Below are 18,119 nucleotides of genomic sequence, written 5' to 3' on the forward strand. Positions count from 1 at the left end.
ATCATTTATAAAAAACTCAAAGAACATTACTTGAACACCATCGTATAACTAAGAATATATTATTGGAAATTATTTAAAAACAGTAGTAATGAGTATTATATTGACATCAAATAACTTGCCAACGCGTATTATAATGAAATTAAAAACTTTTTTTTTACCTCAAATGGCCTTCTTATGGGTCCGTTCTTTGTAAGGCCAAAATGAGTTAATATGAGTTAAAAAGTTTAATAACCCTTATAAATAAAAATATTATAAATATAAAACATTGTTTTAACTGTAACGGTACGTATTTATAACTAAAAAGTAACTGTTCATATGTTCATGGTTTGTACATGTTCTTTGTAAGGCCCATGTACCCTAGCAAGGCCAACTGTCAAATTTTTGATGGGCCTTATAAGGAACCATTGGCTTTCCTGGGAACACTACCAATATTTTAACTTAAATCGAGGCAAAACTATTTTTTTTTTCTTTAGTACCATAAACATATCCTTATACGACAATTCACAGTAAAAAAATATGAAATAATAATAGGTTATCTAACTAAAAACGTACGTTTTGCTGTGCGCGCGAATTACAATTGTAACGTCGATGACCGAAGTCTACGAATCGTGAGATCGCACTGCCACAATAGCGGCGCGAGCGACTCGCCGCCGCATCTGTGGCCTTGAGTTTGATGGATCTTAGTGTATAGCTGAAGGAATATGTGTTTACATGTCAATAACTACGACTTTTTGATAGTTGGCCTTCAAAGGAGCTTGGCCTTCCATGGTCCACCCACCTTAGATGTGCATTGTTTACGCCACCATAGTGTATAATTTGTGATTGTGAGTGATAAACTGAGACTGAGACGTATTATCTCACCAAAACACAGTTTCTATTGTATAACCTACATATTAATTCGACTGTTTTCTAGCCTTTCTAACAAGTTTAAAGTTTCACAAACTCATCATGAGTCCTAGAGTACAAACCGGTAAGTCCTACATTGATTAATTTTATGTATTCTGTACTTTTAATATGTATTTATTGCGTTTATAGGCATAATCTAGTAGGAAGTACTATGTAGATACCTCTACATCCACAGTGATAAGTAATTCGAAATTATCAACCGACTTCAAAAAAGGAGGAGGTTCTCAATTCGACCCGTATGTTTTTTTTTTCTATGTTTGTTACGCGATAACTCCGCCAATTATGAACCGATTTGAACAAATCTTTTTTCTGCATATAGGTAATACCTCAAGGGTGGTCCCATTTAAATTTAATAATAGAAAAAACAACCCCCAAGGGTGGAAAATTGGGGATGAACTTTTTTATACGCAATATCTCCGCCGATTATAAATCAATTTGAACGATTATTTTTTTGTTGAATAGGTATTATCAAAAGGGTGGTTTCATGCGAATTTGAAGAAAATATTTCACCCCCAAGGGTGGAAAATTGGGGATGAACTTTTTTATACCCAATATTTTCAATTTTAGTTTTTTTTTGTGTTCACGCATTTGAAGTCGTTTTATTTTTTTAAAAAGTTAATTATTTTACTTTAATAGATGTCAGGTAAAGTTACAAATGCGATCAAGAATATTATTTTACATTAAGTAATTAGATCACAAATGTCTCTAGCTTCATTTGTCTTACACTGATCATTAAATTCTCTCCCTTGTTTAATAAAGATCTCTTCCTAGCAATAAGACCGCCTCAATGGCGACGCTCTTTCTAACAGCCGCATCGCGCAGCCGCAAAATATCGTTAGGTTCTGGATTCTACCTTAGAGCATACCTACCAGGTTCTAACAACTAATGTGCAATGCCATTTTTCGTATAGTTTTAGGAGATGTCAAGCCAGAAGATCTTGGGGTAACACTCACCCATGAGCATCTGGCTATGGACTTCACCCACTTTTACCGGAAGCCTCCAAAGCACCTAGCTGACCGGTTCAATTTTGGCATTTCCCTGCAGACGGCGGGGTATCTGCGTCAGTACCCTTACAGTTCCAAATTCAACCTGGTGCTCAACGACCAAATGTCTCGTGATGCCGTTTTTAACGATGTTGCCTATTTCAAAAATTATGGAGGGGGTAAGTAATAGACACCCACTTTTTACTTACAAGCTCCAACCCGGTCGAGTCAACTGCACACCGGGCCGCCGTGACGTCACGTCGACGCTAGTACAGACGGGGCGAACGCGGGTGAGTACGAGGGAGAGTCGCATTCCAGCTAGGTACGCAGTTAGCTCGATCGGGTTGTTATAATGTTTAATTATTTTCCTTACTTTCTCACCACCTACCTAAGTACTTCCTTAAAATTATTATTACGCATTTCGCACCATCCTATCCTCAAGGGGTATTCCATCCAAGCATCTAAAGCCTGGTCCGTGAGCACGTAGAATTTTGTCCAATGACCCCTGCTACGCTACTACCCACCCTTATGTTGCTATCACGCTCGCACACTCACTGCGGGTGCCAGTCGCACAGTCGCGACAGCATTAAAATTACGCGCGAGCGATAAGGATGGGTAGCTAGGGGTCATTGGACAAAATTCTACGTGCTCACGGACCAGGCTTTAAATTACCACTTGCAGGTACCATAGTCGAGAATTCTACTGAAGGTTTAGATAGAGACCTGGCGTTGTCTGTGGCAGTCTCCAAACAGACTGGCGTTCATATCGTAGCGGGGACTGGGTTCTACATTGCCGATTTGCAACCTGCCGACCACTTGCACAGCTCTACTGAGGAACTGTGCAACCATATGCTAAACGAGTTGACGGCCGGTTGCGTAGAAAAACCCGATGTCAAGGCTGGGTTCATGGGCGAGATAGCCAGCGTATGGCCCTTGAGAGGTAAATCGTTATTTTTATAAGGGGGCGTCCATTAATTAGGTACACGAGACGTTTAGGGGGGAGCGGGTCAAGAAAAACCTTACGAGAGGTTGTTGCGAGAAAACTGGGTTATTTTAAAATAAAAAAATAACTTTATTTTTACGATGATAATGATCAATTATTAAATTTTTTATTCTAAGCTGTCTAAAATAAAAAAATAGAATGAAGTGTTTTTTTAAATATTTAATCCTAATCGAAGCACAGGTACATTTGCTTATACGAAATCTCAGGTGAGATTGTGAGGGGGGGAGGGGGTCTGGAAAAATCTCACCAAGGAAGGGTTGGGGTGAAAAACTGCCAAAATTGTCTCACGTAATTAATGGACGCCCGCTAACTGAAGTAGTGTTGTCTGATACAATAGGTACCTAGCTACTCTTCCCGTGAATATCGTTAGAGGAAATTAAGGAAGAAAGATGCTCTCCAAGTCCCAAACCCGTCAGTTCAGGCTGAAGCCTCTATCCGGTTCTATCCGGCAAATTCAAGTCCTTTGGGAGGCCATTGTTCAACAGTAGACATTTGGCTGACACGAAATTGAAGGGACAACTACTTCAATTAATGAATCAAAATGTTAATAATAATAATTGTACTTCGATGAAAACTGACAATACCTACCTACTACCTACTCATGATAACGATGATGAATGATACTGTTTTATTGCGTTCCGCCCGCGGTTTCGCCCGCGTGGAATTTTGTCTGTCACAGAAAAACTTTATCGCGCGGGCGCCTGTTTCAAAAACCGGGATAAAAACTATCCTTCGTCCTTTCCCGGCATTCAAACTATCTCTATGCTAAATCTCATCAAAATCGGTTCAGTGGTTTAGGCGTGAAAGAGAGACAGACAGACAGAGTTACTTTCGCATTTAGAGTAGGCGCACACCGTTGATTTTTAGTTGGCCGATAGTTGTGCCCGATTTCAAATTGTATGAAGAATCGGCCAATTCGAATCGGCGTAGTGTGCGCACTCCCATACAGATCAACAGCCCGACTAAACTATCGGCCGACGAAAAATCAACGGTGTGCGCCTACTCTTATAATATTAGTATAGGTAGATATAATGGGTATTCATTAGAATACATAGAATGGGAATAAATTGATTTTGGACGTATAATTTTATCGTTGCAGATTTCGAAATTAAGGCTATAAAAGCAGCTGGCACGCTGCAGCCTCACGTTGGCTGCGGTGTGAGCTTCCACCCTCACCGCGTGGCGGAGGCGCCCTTCGAGATCGTGCGGCTGTACCTGGAAGCCGGCGGCAAGGCAGACAAGCTGGTCATGTCCCACCTCGACCGTTAGTATACCTCCGTTTTAGGTGGGCGAGAACGCGACATTTATTTGTTTATTTATGAATAGAACGGTAGTGCCAATTACAGTATTCAAACAAGTGTAAATCATAGTTCAGAATAAAATTTAAATATAGGTATACAAGCGACGTAACGTAACCAATACTCAGGCATGGATCCAGGAAGGAGCTGCCCGCTTTGCTGAAGGGGGCGCCAAAAGAAGTATCATCTATGTTTTTTTTAGGTCACCACAGTGCCCCAGTTAAAAAAATCGTAAGTACCTACTTATATCCGCAGTAACCCGTTAGAGATTTTAAAAGCTATTTTGGGCAGCTAGAGAATAAATAAGGCTAGCTGTATTTTGTGTAAATCGACTTATTGGTTAAAAAGTTAGGCGAAAAAGCCCAATGGGGTCAATATTCAAGACTGACTATTCAAGTTTCGAGGAACGGTAGTCTAGTTTACGACAAATAACAAAAACTTTAAAAACAACTCTTATTCTTATTTCCAGGAACATTGTTAGAACAAGAGAAGCTTCTGGAATTCGCGGAACTCGGCGTGTACTGTCAATTCGACCTCTTCGGCGTGGAGGTGTCCTACTACCAACTGAATGTGGAGACGGACATGCCCTCGGATGCGCAGAGAATAGACCTCATCAAAACCCTCGTGGATGAGGGCAAGGAGGACCGGGTCCTCATGTCACACGATATACACACTAAGCACAGACTGGTAAGACATAACTTCCTATCTTTGATCGATCATCATAAGATATCGCCGTAAGATTGTGACGACCTCATAAAGGTTACAGGGAGGCGCTAGATGCAGACCACAACCCATCGGCCAATCTATGTTCAGCAGTGGACGTCCTGTGACTGTAATTAATAAGGAAGATGATAATTATGTCGCATTTGACCTATGCTATGTCGTGATAAGATTCATCCTCTCCGTAGCATTTTTGTGGTAGCATGAAGGTTGATATTATTATTTACCTACTAGCTGTGCCCACGACTTCGTACGCGTAAAAAACCGTTTCCGCATTTTTTCACATTTTTCATTGTTGCTCTGCTTCCGAACCTTAACTTCGAACTCCTCCTATGTTCTTCTGAACTGCGGGTCCAATGACAGTTTAACTTTCCCCCGCGACAAACTTGACCTTCATTGGTTAGGTTTTTGTGGCGGTCAAGCTGTAGATCCTGGCTACACAGGAGTTGGGTGCAGTCCTGTTGTCCCCCCTGGGGGAGCCAACAGGATTTCGAAATCCTGTTGTCCCCCCTAGTTAGGGGAGACAACAGGACTGGATTTTTATTCAATGATTTGAGGACTGTTGTCCCCCCTGGCAAACATTATTTAAAAGATACATATTTTTATAGCATACCTAATTTATGAAAAACTGAAGTATTTGATTGAATGCCAAATTGCCAAACTGAATACCTAAACCACAGATAAAATATAATACTAGTCCTAAACGTTTGTCAAATAATAATTACAATTTTGATAGGTATTGGTGCCGTTATTAACTAAACTAAAACCTACAAATTTGCAGTGGTGGGAATGAGAGGTGGAAATAGTCCCGTAACACTGAAATATTTTTTCAAATCGGAGCAGTAGTTCTTGAGATTAGCGCGTAAACAAACAAATTCTTCAGCTTTATAATATTAGTATAGATGTCATAATTATCATAAGATAGGTTTTAGAGAGTTACAACACACTGGGCCCATAATGTCAATTTTCTTTATTTTTCATTTTTTGAAATATCATTTTTCAGGTTGATTTTGGTGGTCACGGATATTCTCACATTATCAACAACATACTGCCGCGAATGAAAACCAAGGGACTTTCTAAGGCCACCATTGACAAGATTACTATAGAAAACCCTGCTAGATGGTTAACCATCGACAAAGATTATTAAACTCTTTTTTTGAACATCTTAAAATGTACTCAACGCCTTTTGAAATAAAACCTGTATTTTCTTAACATTTATTTTATTTACATTTTTGTTTTACAATATAATTTCATTGACAATTAAGGACGCATGTTAAAAAAATAGTTCTATAGTGTTTATTTCTAAACTTCTGAATTTGAAGGAGATGTGCTGCCAACAATAAATATTGGTTCAGCATTACTGTTGCCTTTATTTGAATACAATAAAAGATAACTTGTATTGAAACACAGTATGAAAATATAAAACATATTACTGAAACAAAATATTTGCAGTACAGCACTTTAAAATGAATTAACCCCAGTATAACCATAAATTGTATTAAATTAGTAAATTAGACACTCACTATGAAACCTCAAGGGCATTCTTTTTTAGGCTGGCAACACTGTATTGTCTATGGGTCCAGTAAGTACCTCACACAGGAGACCGCGGTTCCGCGAATGCTCTGCACTCTGCAGACTGGAAAGAGTTGGCAAGCACAATAATCCTATTTTTTTATCACCATAGCTATTCACAGGGGTGATTGTTGGTTATAAACATATTTTACCTAAAATATGGGTGAAATATTATCTCCCCAAATTTCACAGTCGCCCCTTAAATTAAATTAAAATCGATTATCGAATGAGCCCTACAAAAAAAGTGCTAAAAACAAAAAAGGGAAGACATGGCATATTGATATTGTGCTTATGTTGCTTAGAAAAAACAATTTCCTGACAACATGGCGAATGACAGTGTCAGCGAGTGGAAATTTTATGTTTCATTGCATTTTATAAATGAAAACTGATGTCGTGGACTTTTTTAAGTTCATTAATTTTTCGTACACCTTTAAAAACACATGACGGCTGCGGCGCGTATTGCCTGAAGGTCAGACCGATTGGGAGCTGTCAAAACTGATGTTCTAGGACAGACGTTTATGCCGTCGCTTCCCTTTTTGTTTAAATCTAACGCCCGTATTCAAATACGTTACTATGAGGTCTTCCAGTGCGCGTGGACGCACAGGGTGACACACGAACCAATCACAGAGCTCTCAACGCTGTGCGTTCGATTTGCAGCTTCACATAAGCAAACATAGTTTGTGAATACGGCCGTAAGGGTGCACTCTAAGTGGTTACTGTGAATGATGACGCAGGGCTCATCGACTCGGCTCCGAATGTACTTCGACCACTAGTCCTCAAGATCCAGGTTCTGCAGCTCCTCATCCAGATCCTCGTCGAGGAACAGGTTCTCGTTGATGGGCACGGCGGCCTCTGAGGCCTCCGCGGTCTCTGCGGCCTCTGAGGCCGCGGGCGCGTGGTCCCCGTTCGGTAGCCCCTTGCCGAGCTGCGTGAGTCGGTCTTCAGACGCTTTTGTGCCCGTGTCGTCCGCCTGCGAAGAAAATTTTAATACTTTACGTATGTGTAAGGGGTCATCCATAAAGTACGTCACACGTAAAGGGGGGGTGGTCCTAAGTTTCGTGACATCACATTTCAATTGTTTCAAATATTTAAATAATATAATGTTGATTTCATAAAAAAGTACTTAATTTAAATGGAAATAAAACTAATTTCGGAACTGCTGTTTTAATTTAATAATTTTTTGATGTGAAATTGCAAAACATGTGACGTCACACTAGGGAGCGGGGGGTCTCAGAAATGTGACCACCTGTGACAAGGACGGAGGGGAGGCTCAAAAAATCATGAAATTCGTGTGACGTACTTTATGGATGGCTCCTAAGTGAACAGGACGCTCCAAAAACACGTTTCTCCCTCGATGTTTATTATCCATTACAAATAAACTGTCAGCCAAGGCAGGGTCGAAAAAATCTCGTGGCCCGACAGGCCTAGACTGTAGGTAAGTAGACAGGCGTCGTGCGGCCCGACACGACTATAGGAAGGTAGATAAATGTCGTCCTCGTCGCTTCGGCGGCTTCTAAATGCCTCGAGATATCTACTAGCATAAAAAAAGTAAGTGTTTTATTTGCCAACAAAAAAAATTTACAGTCTATTTATCTAGCGGCTGCTGCACTAAGCTGTGCTTGTGTCGCGGCAGCCTTAAGTAACACAGGTTAACAATGTTGGTAAAATATAGTGAGGACACACGGTACACGGTCGGTAGCACGGTAGCATCGTCGCATATAAAAAATCCGGGAGATCGCAGAACAGAATCTAAATAAGCTATAGTTACCTCTGAAGCCTCCATGCCGATGAGCTCGAGCTCGATATCCCTGTACTGCGCAGCGTCTTCATCGTCGTCGTCGTAGGCCATTTGTGCCACAGTCTCGCCGTCCTCGTCGGCGTCGGCGGCAGCGGCCAACGCGGGGTCGAACGAAAACATCTCGCGGCCTGACAGGCCAACGGCTCGGCCGGCGCGGAAGTCGTTCCGTTTCTGCTCCTCGTCTTTGGCCATCGCTTCCTGTGGGAAGTATAGAACGTTAAAAATAAGGAGACATGTAAAGTGCCCCATAAGGGCTATCTTTTTAATTTTGATTTTGTGATTTATTTATTAGGTACAACAACACTGTGATTAAGAATTTGATATTTATTATTTTTTTATGGATTTTTTGGATGAAAATATTCGACACGCATTTTTAGTTACTGCCCTATATTGGTGAAGAAAAGAAAAAAATTGTTATAGTATACATCAAATCAAAATATGTATGTGACAAATACACAGTCATGCTTTATTTCTGTAAAGAGAGTTATTCTTATGGTAAATCTAAAAAAAACCTTTTATGATGTTTTCGTAATATTAGAACCTACCTATATAGTTGAACATTTTAATACATTAATCTATCATGGAAGGCAAGTTGGAATTAAATATTGTATTCCGTAATTAATACATGGACATAAAGTAATTTTACTTTATTAAAGTTTAAATTGTACAGTCCTGTCCCTGATTTGATGAAACTGTTGTCATATTTTAAATCCTATAAGTTTTAAAACCAGGGCCAAACATCGGTGTAGGATTAAAGAGGAGGCCTATGATCGAAGGCGAACCCCCTAAAGGCTGATATAGATTATAGTCTGGTCCGGGAGCACGTAGAATTTTGTCCAATGACCCCAAGCTACCCATCCTTATCGCTCGCGCGTAATTATGTTGCTGTCGCGCTCGCACACTCACTGTGGGCGCCCGTCGCACAGTCGCGACAGCAATATGATTACTTGCGAGCGATAAGGATGGGTAGCTTGGGGTCATTGGACAAAATTCTACGTGCTCCCGGACCAGACTATATCTATATCAGCCTTTAGGGGGTTCGCCTTCGATCATAGGCCTCCTCTTTAATCCTACACCGATTTTTGGCCCTGGTTTTAAAACTTACGGGATAGATAGAAGTTTAAAAACAAACTAACCTGTTTCTCCTTGATCTTCTTTTTTTTCCACGCGAGGAAGGTTTCCAACGTGATCTTGGTTTGGTTGGGGCCAAGCGCCGCGCGCTCTCTCTCTATCAGGTCGACCAGAGATATCTCATTTTTTTTTTCTTCCATTTTCTTCTTGTCGCGCTTGAGGACGAAGCCTGGTGGCAACGCGTGCCTGTATATACACTTGCCGCCTGACGGGCATTCCCAGAACCAACCGTATTTGGATTTCTCTACGGCTTCTAAGAAATGTTTGCAGATCTGTGAAAAAATTTTACAATTATTAAAAAGATTCTCAGAAACACTTTCAGCTACATAAGTCAAAGTCAAAATTTCTTTATTTGTTTAGACTAATAAATAGTTCTTACAAATCGTCATTATGCTCTTAAGGAGCCTCTACATGTCTCATAATCTTTTTACCCTACCAGCGCTTCGAGACCAACATTTGGCAAGTGCTGAGAAGAAGCGCCGCAACAAACTCAGTCACCACTGACTGCCGGTTAATATAAATAAATAGAAATAGCAGTAGTAAGGTACATTCGATTCAGGAGCAGTTCACTGAATTTCATATCTTATAAGAATGGGTATACAAAATTGCGTGGTATATTAAAAAATACACTTTCAGTTTGTCATAATATGATGATGCATATCTGGCTTGCTCATAGCGTAATACAGGGTGACTGGAACTGAACCCGCCATAGCTAATACGCGTATAGAGGAGGTCATTTGCTAATTATTGAACCTTACTTTCTATGGCTAAAGTTTTATAGTTTAGGAGATATGTCAATTTTTATACTTTTTTCAGATTTTTCTGAAATTAGACCTAAAAACTGCTTCAATTTTTTTTCTCGCGTGATTTCAACAGTTTTTTTTATTTGATATTAATATCGAATATGTCTTTATTCAAATAAAATAAATTTCTGATCCAGATAATGATTGAATAGCTAGTTACAAGCCGTTAAAGTCTAACAAAAGTACAAACCACGATAAAAAATTCTACTTCGAATTCGATTGAAACAAAAATTAATGGTGATAATGGATTGCCAATAATCTTAAAAATATCTCTAGCTTCTCTTCTTTCCAATGATATATCACACGTTGTAATTAGATATTGAAATTTGTCAAAAATTCAAAGTTTATGGAAGAAAATGGAGTAATAATACAAAAATTATCCATACAAAGTTGATTTTGAATTTTTTTAAACTCTTTTCTTCATAATGTGATTATTATTTTTAAATTCATTTTTCAAAAAACACACAAAAATAGTTATGAAAAGGAGTATAGCAGAAAATATGAGATGTTTGAAGAAACTTTGTATGGATAATTTTCGTATTATTACTCCATTTTCTTCCATAAACATTGAATTTTTAGTAAATTTCAATATCTAATTACTACGTGTGATATATCATTGGAAAGAAGAGAAGCTAGAGATATTTTTAAGATCATTGGCAATCCATTATCACCATTAGTTTTTTTTTAAATCGAATTCAAACTTGAATTTTTTATCGTGGTTTGTACTTTTGTTGAACTTTGGCGGCTCGTAACTAGTTATTGAATCATTATCTAGATCTGAAATTTATTTTATTTGACTAAAGGTTTATTTTATATTAGTATCAAATAAAAAAATCGGTTAAAATCATGCAAGAAAAAAAAATTAAGCAGTTTTTAGGTCAAATTTCGGAAAAATCTGAAAAAAGTATAAAAATTGACATATCTTCTAAACTATAAAACTTTAGTCATAGAAAGTAAGGTTCAATAATTAGCAAATGACCTCCTCTATACGCGTATTAGCTATGGCGGGTTCAGTTCCAGTCACCCTGTATAATTTGGAAACTTTAACATGTTTAACAATGTTTTCATTGCCCAGTTGCCAGAGTAGTGGCCCGGCTTGTGATAGGTCCTGGGTTCGAGTCTCAATTGCAGCAGTAGATTTTCAAGCTTCATCATCAGCCAGATGGGATGGGAAGGCCTGACGTTCGCATATATTTCCCATAATCGACCTTGGTTTTTTTTGTCATAACAAGGCAGGTAAATACCTGGTCAAATGACCACATTTTCCACCTGGTGTTAAGTGGGATGCAGTCTAGGATGGTACATATCTGCCCTTTAGTGCCTATTCACTCTCGCCTTGAAAAGGCCCGGATTATAGTCTTCGGGAAAGACAGCAGCAGGCAGCGAATTCCAGTCCCTAGCTGTTCGCATTATAAGACTCATCGGACTCATCAAAGCTGATGGAATTTTTTTATACAATTACATTAAATATCAGACTATATCTTGCAATCAAAAATTTTTGCATATATTAAGGTATAATTGAGAAAAAAAATAAAAACAAAAATCACTAAAATCATTTTTCCTAATTAACTGAACGCGTTTACGAAGCACTTAATACGCTTATTACGTGTAGTTTTAAGAGCTCTATGAAGTATTATAACAATTCTGAATTAAATGTTATTAGTTAACGAGTGAGAATATTTTTGCATAATTTTGAAGTAAAAAAATAGGTAACTTTGAATTTTTATACCGCGAAAACTACGTGGAATTTTCAAACGGGAGTTTTGCTATCATGTTTGTATAACTGAGCTCTATACGGTTCATCAAATAAATGAGAATGTCCGATTATATAGTCACATAACATACTGTGGTCACTGTGGAACGCTAAGGCCCGGTTTTTTGATTCGTAGTTAAAATAACTAATTGTTAAATTTTGCTACTAATGGTTAAATATTAACAAACCCTCTGGACACGTGGTCCGACTGCTTTGTCCGACTAATCGGACCACGTGAACTTTTTTTTCCTGTTGGTTCGATTAAGGAGTCGGACTATCAAGACTTTCTGTTCTTAAGGTTACATGGTCCGACATTTAACCGCCCAACCTATTTGAAAGAAAGAAAGAAAGATACATTTATTATTTCATTAACGCAACACTATTTAATTGCATTTTCTTGATTGAAAAACTATAACAGACCTATTCCTTTTAGTTCAAATCAAAGTTTAACTGAGTTGAACTTTCAGGAAAAAAAATCCATAGTTTCAATAATTTTTATAGAAATTTGAAATGAACGGAATATATTTTCCTAAAAATTCAACTATAATAAATCTATTGAATATTTTTGATAGATTTTTAGGCTAGTTTCCTAAAAAAATTTTTTTCGTCCGTCAATTTTAATATAAAAAAATATTGGACTTAAATTATTTAATTGCCAATCAAACAAATAATTACAAAGTTACAGTGCGTTGAAGTTCCGCGTGACGTCACAAAGTGCAGCACTTTTACGCACTCACTGACGTCACGGGCCTTTTCTTTAGAACTTTGGCACGCTTTATCTCTTTACATTTTCATTAGTTTTAAAAAGTGAAAAATAGGTGTCGAGTAATTTTTGATAAGCTAACTGACGGACTAATTAAAACTCTTGCTTTTTACCCAGGAAACATCCCTATTGAAAATTTGGAAAACAAATGAATACCTACCTACATAACCTACTTATCTATATTAATATGAACATTTAGGAAATGTTTATAAAAAAAATCCGTGTATTTCAACTTCCTTGAAAGATTACTTAAGAAAGTTGACTTTACGGTTTTTTTTCCTGAAAGTTCAATTCAGTTGAACTTTGAATTGAACTAAAAGGAGGTCGTTTTACATTGAATGAAACAATCTTTAATTAAAAATATTTATACCTTTACATATTTGTATTAATTTATTCAAATCAATATTGATTTAAATTTATTATTATAAATTTATTTAATAATATATTTATAATAATGCCAAGCCGTTCACGAGGAAGCTCTTGTTATTATTATGACCAAAGAGCAGCAGCATTGGTAGTTAATATGAAATTGTCACGAGAAATAGTTTCCATGGATCGATTTTGTTGCATACCACCCTTAATTTATATCAAGTCCGATTAGTCGGACGAAGTGGAATTGCGATTCCTTGTAGTCCGATTAATCGAACCAACAGGAAAAAAAAGTTCACGTGGTCCGATTAATCGGACAAAGCAGTCGGACCACGTGTCCAGAGGGTTAACAAAATGTAAACTAATGGTTAAAAAATGTACTAAAAGTCAAGCTAACCATTGTTCGAAAAACATTTTTTTCTGATATTTAACCACTTGTCATTTGACATCTGTCAAATTTGACCATTGGTTATTTTAACTACGAATCAAAAAACCGGGCCTTAGTGCGTTTATAAGCTAAATCACTCACGATATCGGTTGTGGGCCTCTGCTTGTCCTCCGCGTGTTTCTTCTCGACCACCTCCTTGAGTTTGTCCTCATCCCAATTGTCCATGTTGTCGTCATCATCTCGCATGTCCACGTACAGAGAACGCTTCTCAGCCTGGAACGAGAAACTCGCTTATAGTCTCTAAACTAAACAAGTAACAACAACTAGTACTAAACTTTTTTAGACTAAATTTTTTTCTCTACTAAAAATGTTGAAAAATGTAGTGAAATATCATTTATGTGTATTTCATAAACAAATATAGGTAAAAAAAGCCTGTACCGATTACAGAAGGCTATTAATCCTTCAAGGCCCGCGAATCTAGACACAATAGATAATCAATTGTTATGGCATTAATTAATGCCGTCTGGGACTCAAGCGGTTAAGCGTACATTCCCCGTAAAGGCACAAGCTAAGTGGCAATTTGTTATGTAGTTTTGATAAAAAAAGTTTTTGCAACAAATGTTTCCTAGTTTATACATAATATAGTTCTTTATATGAAGTGCCAAGGCTTCAAACAGTAATCACAGTAGTTTAGCAAACCTCACCTTTCTTTCAATTGTCAAGTCATGAGAGAACTTGCACCTATCGCCCTTAAAGCACTGTCCTTGCTTGAAGAATGCGCACACCACCGATTTCGGATCAGTACCTGGAATATAAACAGGATGTTGCATCAAATACCTTGAATTCGAGCTCAAGAGTAAGCCTAGGCGCAGACCACCGATTTTTAGTTGGCCGATAGTTGGGTCGGGCTGTTAATCAGTATGGAAATGTATGAAAGTGCGCACATTACACCGTTTTTTTATCAGCCGATTCTTCATACATATTAGAATCGGGTCCAACTATCGGCCAATTTAAAGTCGGTGATCTGCGCCTAAGCTAAATGAATAGCATGAATTTCCTCTAACTCTGTAAGCTTTGCAAAAACAAAGATGACAAGCCATAGGATTTAAAAAATTGAAACTGGCATTATTGCCACTATTATCTAGCTACTCTGATTAAAGCTGCTGGCTGATTGTAGACAGAAAGGAAAAAGTAGAAAAAATGCATGAAACTGGATTATAATTCATCATTCATGTGATTCAGACTTAAGATTTAGAAAATATAGTTAACTAACGGCCACCTGCGACTTCGTAAACAAGAAGAAACGCCGGAACAAACTCAAACTCATGTCTTATTTATTTAATGAAATTTAGTTTGTCACATATCATCATAAATTATAGCTATATGTTAATCTGGGTTATAAACACTAAAAAAAAAAAAAAAAAGTTTCAACAAAATCCATTCAGTAGTTTTTGCGTGAAAGAGTAACAAACATCCAGACATTCAGACATCCACACAAACTTCCGCATTTATAATATTAGTAGGAAGTAGCATATTTACCTTTCTCCACCTTCTGTGTCTGTACAGGCTTGAAGAGTGCTGCCATTTCCTTCTGTTCCTTAAGTTTCTGTTCTTTTTCCTTCTTCTTGTCTTCCATGGGCTTGGCGGGGTGGATGCCGCCACTCTTCACCTGTTTCTCCACTTGCTGAATGAACTTCTGCTGTTTTGCGCCTTTCTTGTTCTTCAGACCGAAGGTCTTGTCCTGGAATTTAATCGAAATCAAAATTATTTATTCAGTTTAGACCACAAGTGGCACTTATGAACATCAAAAAGTAGTAAAAAATAAAAAGAAAAGGTAGCCCTTATGGGGCACTTTACATGTCTCCTTATCTTTTGGGCCCTACCAGTGCTTCGAGACAAACATATGGCAATATATCATTTCTTTGATTAACACAAGATACTTTGGTCGGACGGTATTTGCTAGTTAAGTTGCTTTCAAGGATCCCTATAGCATTTCAATTTTTAATTAAATAAATAAATAGTATAGTTATAGCCCTTTGTATACAGGGTGACAGGTAAAGCGATACATTCCTTGAAAGGGGTTAAAGTAGAGCTTATTTGCAGTCATTTAAGTCATATGACACCATGTCCGAAACTTGTTCATTTCCAAGTTATTCAAGATTTAAGTATTTTTTAAAAAATCTCCAGTTTTTATGTTAAAATGTACCCTTGTAATGAAGAATACGGAATAATCTTAACTTTTTTGTTGTATTCGTATAGCTAAATAATAAGATTGACATTTTAAATTAAAATTTGCAAGAAACAATCGTCATTACTCAAGTAAAAGCTAAAAAACCATGTATTATTTTGCAAAAAACATATGTTTTAGGTAATTAAACGAAGAATTTCCAAGAAAAAATGTATGGAATGTTGTGTACAAATTACAGAATTTAGTTCCTTGATTCATTAGCTATTCAAAAAGGTACAGGTGTTTAACAAACACTACATAATTATTTTTTTATTTGAATTTAAACGTCTAGTAAGATACTTTCATAAAAAAATAAATAAATAAAAAAGTCACACTAACAACTGTTCTTGGGTCTCAATAAATGAAAAACTTAGTATTTTAATAATAATTGTATCACCTAATTTTATCTAGGTACATTATTTTAAGTCCTGCTCAAACTGTGAGCCCCGTCTTCTAATACAAGCTCGTAGTCTGTTTCTCACTTTTGTTTTTGTGACTCTTGTTGTCAAACTGCTGAATATCTTGAGCTGCCCTCTGAATGCGCTCACGAAGCTCTTGCTCGTTGTTTACGGGGGTTACATACAAGAGATACTTCATGTGACCCCATAAATAAAAATCGCAAGGGGTCAGATCCGGACTTCTGGCTGGCCAAGGAATTCCACCGCGCCCAATCCAACGAAGTGGATATTGTTGATCCATCCATTGGCGTACACTGAGCCGAAAGTGTGCTGTGTGTGTGAAAGCTTCGTAGGCGCATTCAGAGGGCAGCTCAAGATATTCAACAAAGTTTGACAACAAGAGTCACAAAAACAGAAGTGAGAAACAGACTACGAGCTTGTATTAGAAGACGGGGCTCACAGTTTGAGCAGGACTTAAAATAATGTACCTAAATAAAATTAGGTGATACAATTATTATAAAAATACTAAGTTTTTCATTTATTGAGACCCAAGAATAGTTGTTAGTGTGACTTTTTTATTTATTAATTTTTTTATGAAAGTATCTTACTAGACGTTTAAATTCAAATAAAAAAATAATTATGTAGTGTTTGTTAAACACCTGTACCTTTTTGAATAGCTAATGAATCAAGGAACTAAATTCTGTAATTTGTACACAACATTCCATACATTTTTTCTTGGAAATTCTTCGTTTAATTACCTAAAACATATTTTTTTTTGCAAAATAATACATGGTTTTTTAGCTTTTACTTGAGTAATGACGATTGTTTCTTGCAAATTTTAATTTAAAATGTCAATCTTATTATTTAGCTATACGAATACAACAAAAAAGTTAAGATTATTCCGTATTCTTCATTACAAGGATACATTTTAACATAAAAACTGGAGATTTTTTAAAAAATACTTAAATCTTGAATAACTTGGAAATGAACAAGTTTCGGACATGGTGTCATATGACTTAAATGACTGCAAATAAGCTCTACTTTAACCCCTTTCAAGGAATGTATCGCTTTACCTGTCACCCTGTATATCTTCATCAGTAAGCTTTTTCAACAGATTAAATGTTTACAGTTAAAACAAAATTAAATTTTTGTGTTGAAATTGAGGATCACCTCAAATATCATTTTGCAATGGACTGATAATGTAACCTAAGTGTAATAATAATTATTGTTTCTATTAGAATTTCTAAATTAATAGAGTGCTATGCGTCGGCCCTTGTGGGATCTTCTTTTATCAACCTATTTTGATATTGAAATCGTTGCACAATTTGTATGTTCGCGCAAAAAGGGTGTACACACTGAAATATGTCAGGCACTTCAGACATTCCAGATGATGCGTGTGAAAGCGCTTCCTACAGCGAAAAGTATTGTATTAGAATCATGAGAACGAGACTCCATATTTTGTGGATACCTCTATAACTTTCTCCTTCTTCTTCTGCTCCGTCTTCTTGCTCGCAGACGCAGGTGCTTTCTTCGGCGGCATGGTGAGTTGCCGTTTCCAAACCTTCAACCAAAATTAACTCTACGAATATTACATCCACCCAAATAATGCAAAATGTGTCACGCGGCGATTACCGCCCCACGATAAATTTTATATTTTTCAATATAAATTCAATTTCGTAAGTTTATTGGCCTTTTTTCAGCTGAACAAAAATCTCGTCGTGGATTTTCTTGACAGATTGGCTGATGTGACAGATGACAGTTATAGCATAGACAAAAAAGAATCAGATTTACAAAGATCTTTTTTGGAACATAGAGAGAGAGTTTTGCAGCAGACTATCATCACATCACTTCACCACGCACCACCTTATTTTGTATATTCCCTAGATTTCCTTTAGGAAATCTACCGCTTAAAACCGTTTTAACGGTTCGTCAAAACCTTTTATCCAAAGCAAGTAAGCCTTGATGGTCTTACATGCCTTTAATAGCTGGTTGGCTGGTTTTAGTTATT

General features: G+C 37.2%; 2 protein-coding genes across 3 annotated transcripts; one reads left to right on the forward strand and one right to left on the reverse strand.

The window, feature by feature from the left end:
• The first annotated feature begins 780 nt into the window (after positions 1 to 780).
• LOC135077729 (phosphotriesterase-related protein) lies at positions 781 to 6,121 on the forward strand. 2 transcript variants are annotated; one of them, XM_063972304.1, is made up of 6 exons: positions 781 to 970; positions 1,817 to 2,068; positions 2,571 to 2,828; positions 3,991 to 4,155; positions 4,659 to 4,876; positions 5,913 to 6,121. In XM_063972304.1, the coding sequence occupies exons 1-6, from the start codon at positions 949 to 951 to the stop codon at positions 6,054 to 6,056; spliced, it is 1,059 nt and encodes a 352-aa protein (XP_063828374.1). In that variant the 5' UTR covers positions 781 to 948; the 3' UTR covers positions 6,057 to 6,121. The 2 variants fall into 2 exon arrangements, with proteins under 2 accessions (XP_063828374.1, XP_063828375.1); XM_063972305.1 differs by lacking the exon at positions 2,571 to 2,828.
• On the reverse strand, positions 6,113 to 17,872 carry LOC135077722 (zinc finger CCCH domain-containing protein 15 homolog). The gene is made up of 7 exons (XM_063972293.1): positions 17,580 to 17,872; positions 15,026 to 15,227; positions 14,191 to 14,291; positions 13,628 to 13,759; positions 9,416 to 9,682; positions 8,250 to 8,477; positions 6,113 to 7,451 (listed from the first exon to the last, which is right to left on the reverse strand). The coding sequence occupies exons 1-7, from the start codon at positions 17,649 to 17,651 to the stop codon at positions 7,251 to 7,253; spliced, it is 1,203 nt and encodes a 400-aa protein (XP_063828363.1). The 5' UTR covers positions 17,652 to 17,872; the 3' UTR covers positions 6,113 to 7,250.
• Between the last annotated feature and the right edge of the window lie 247 nt (positions 17,873 to 18,119).

The sequence above is a fragment of the Ostrinia nubilalis genome, chromosome 13, assembly GCF_963855985.1.
Source record: "Ostrinia nubilalis chromosome 13, ilOstNubi1.1, whole genome shotgun sequence".
Classification (NCBI taxonomy): Eukaryota; Metazoa; Arthropoda; class Insecta; order Lepidoptera; family Crambidae; genus Ostrinia; species Ostrinia nubilalis.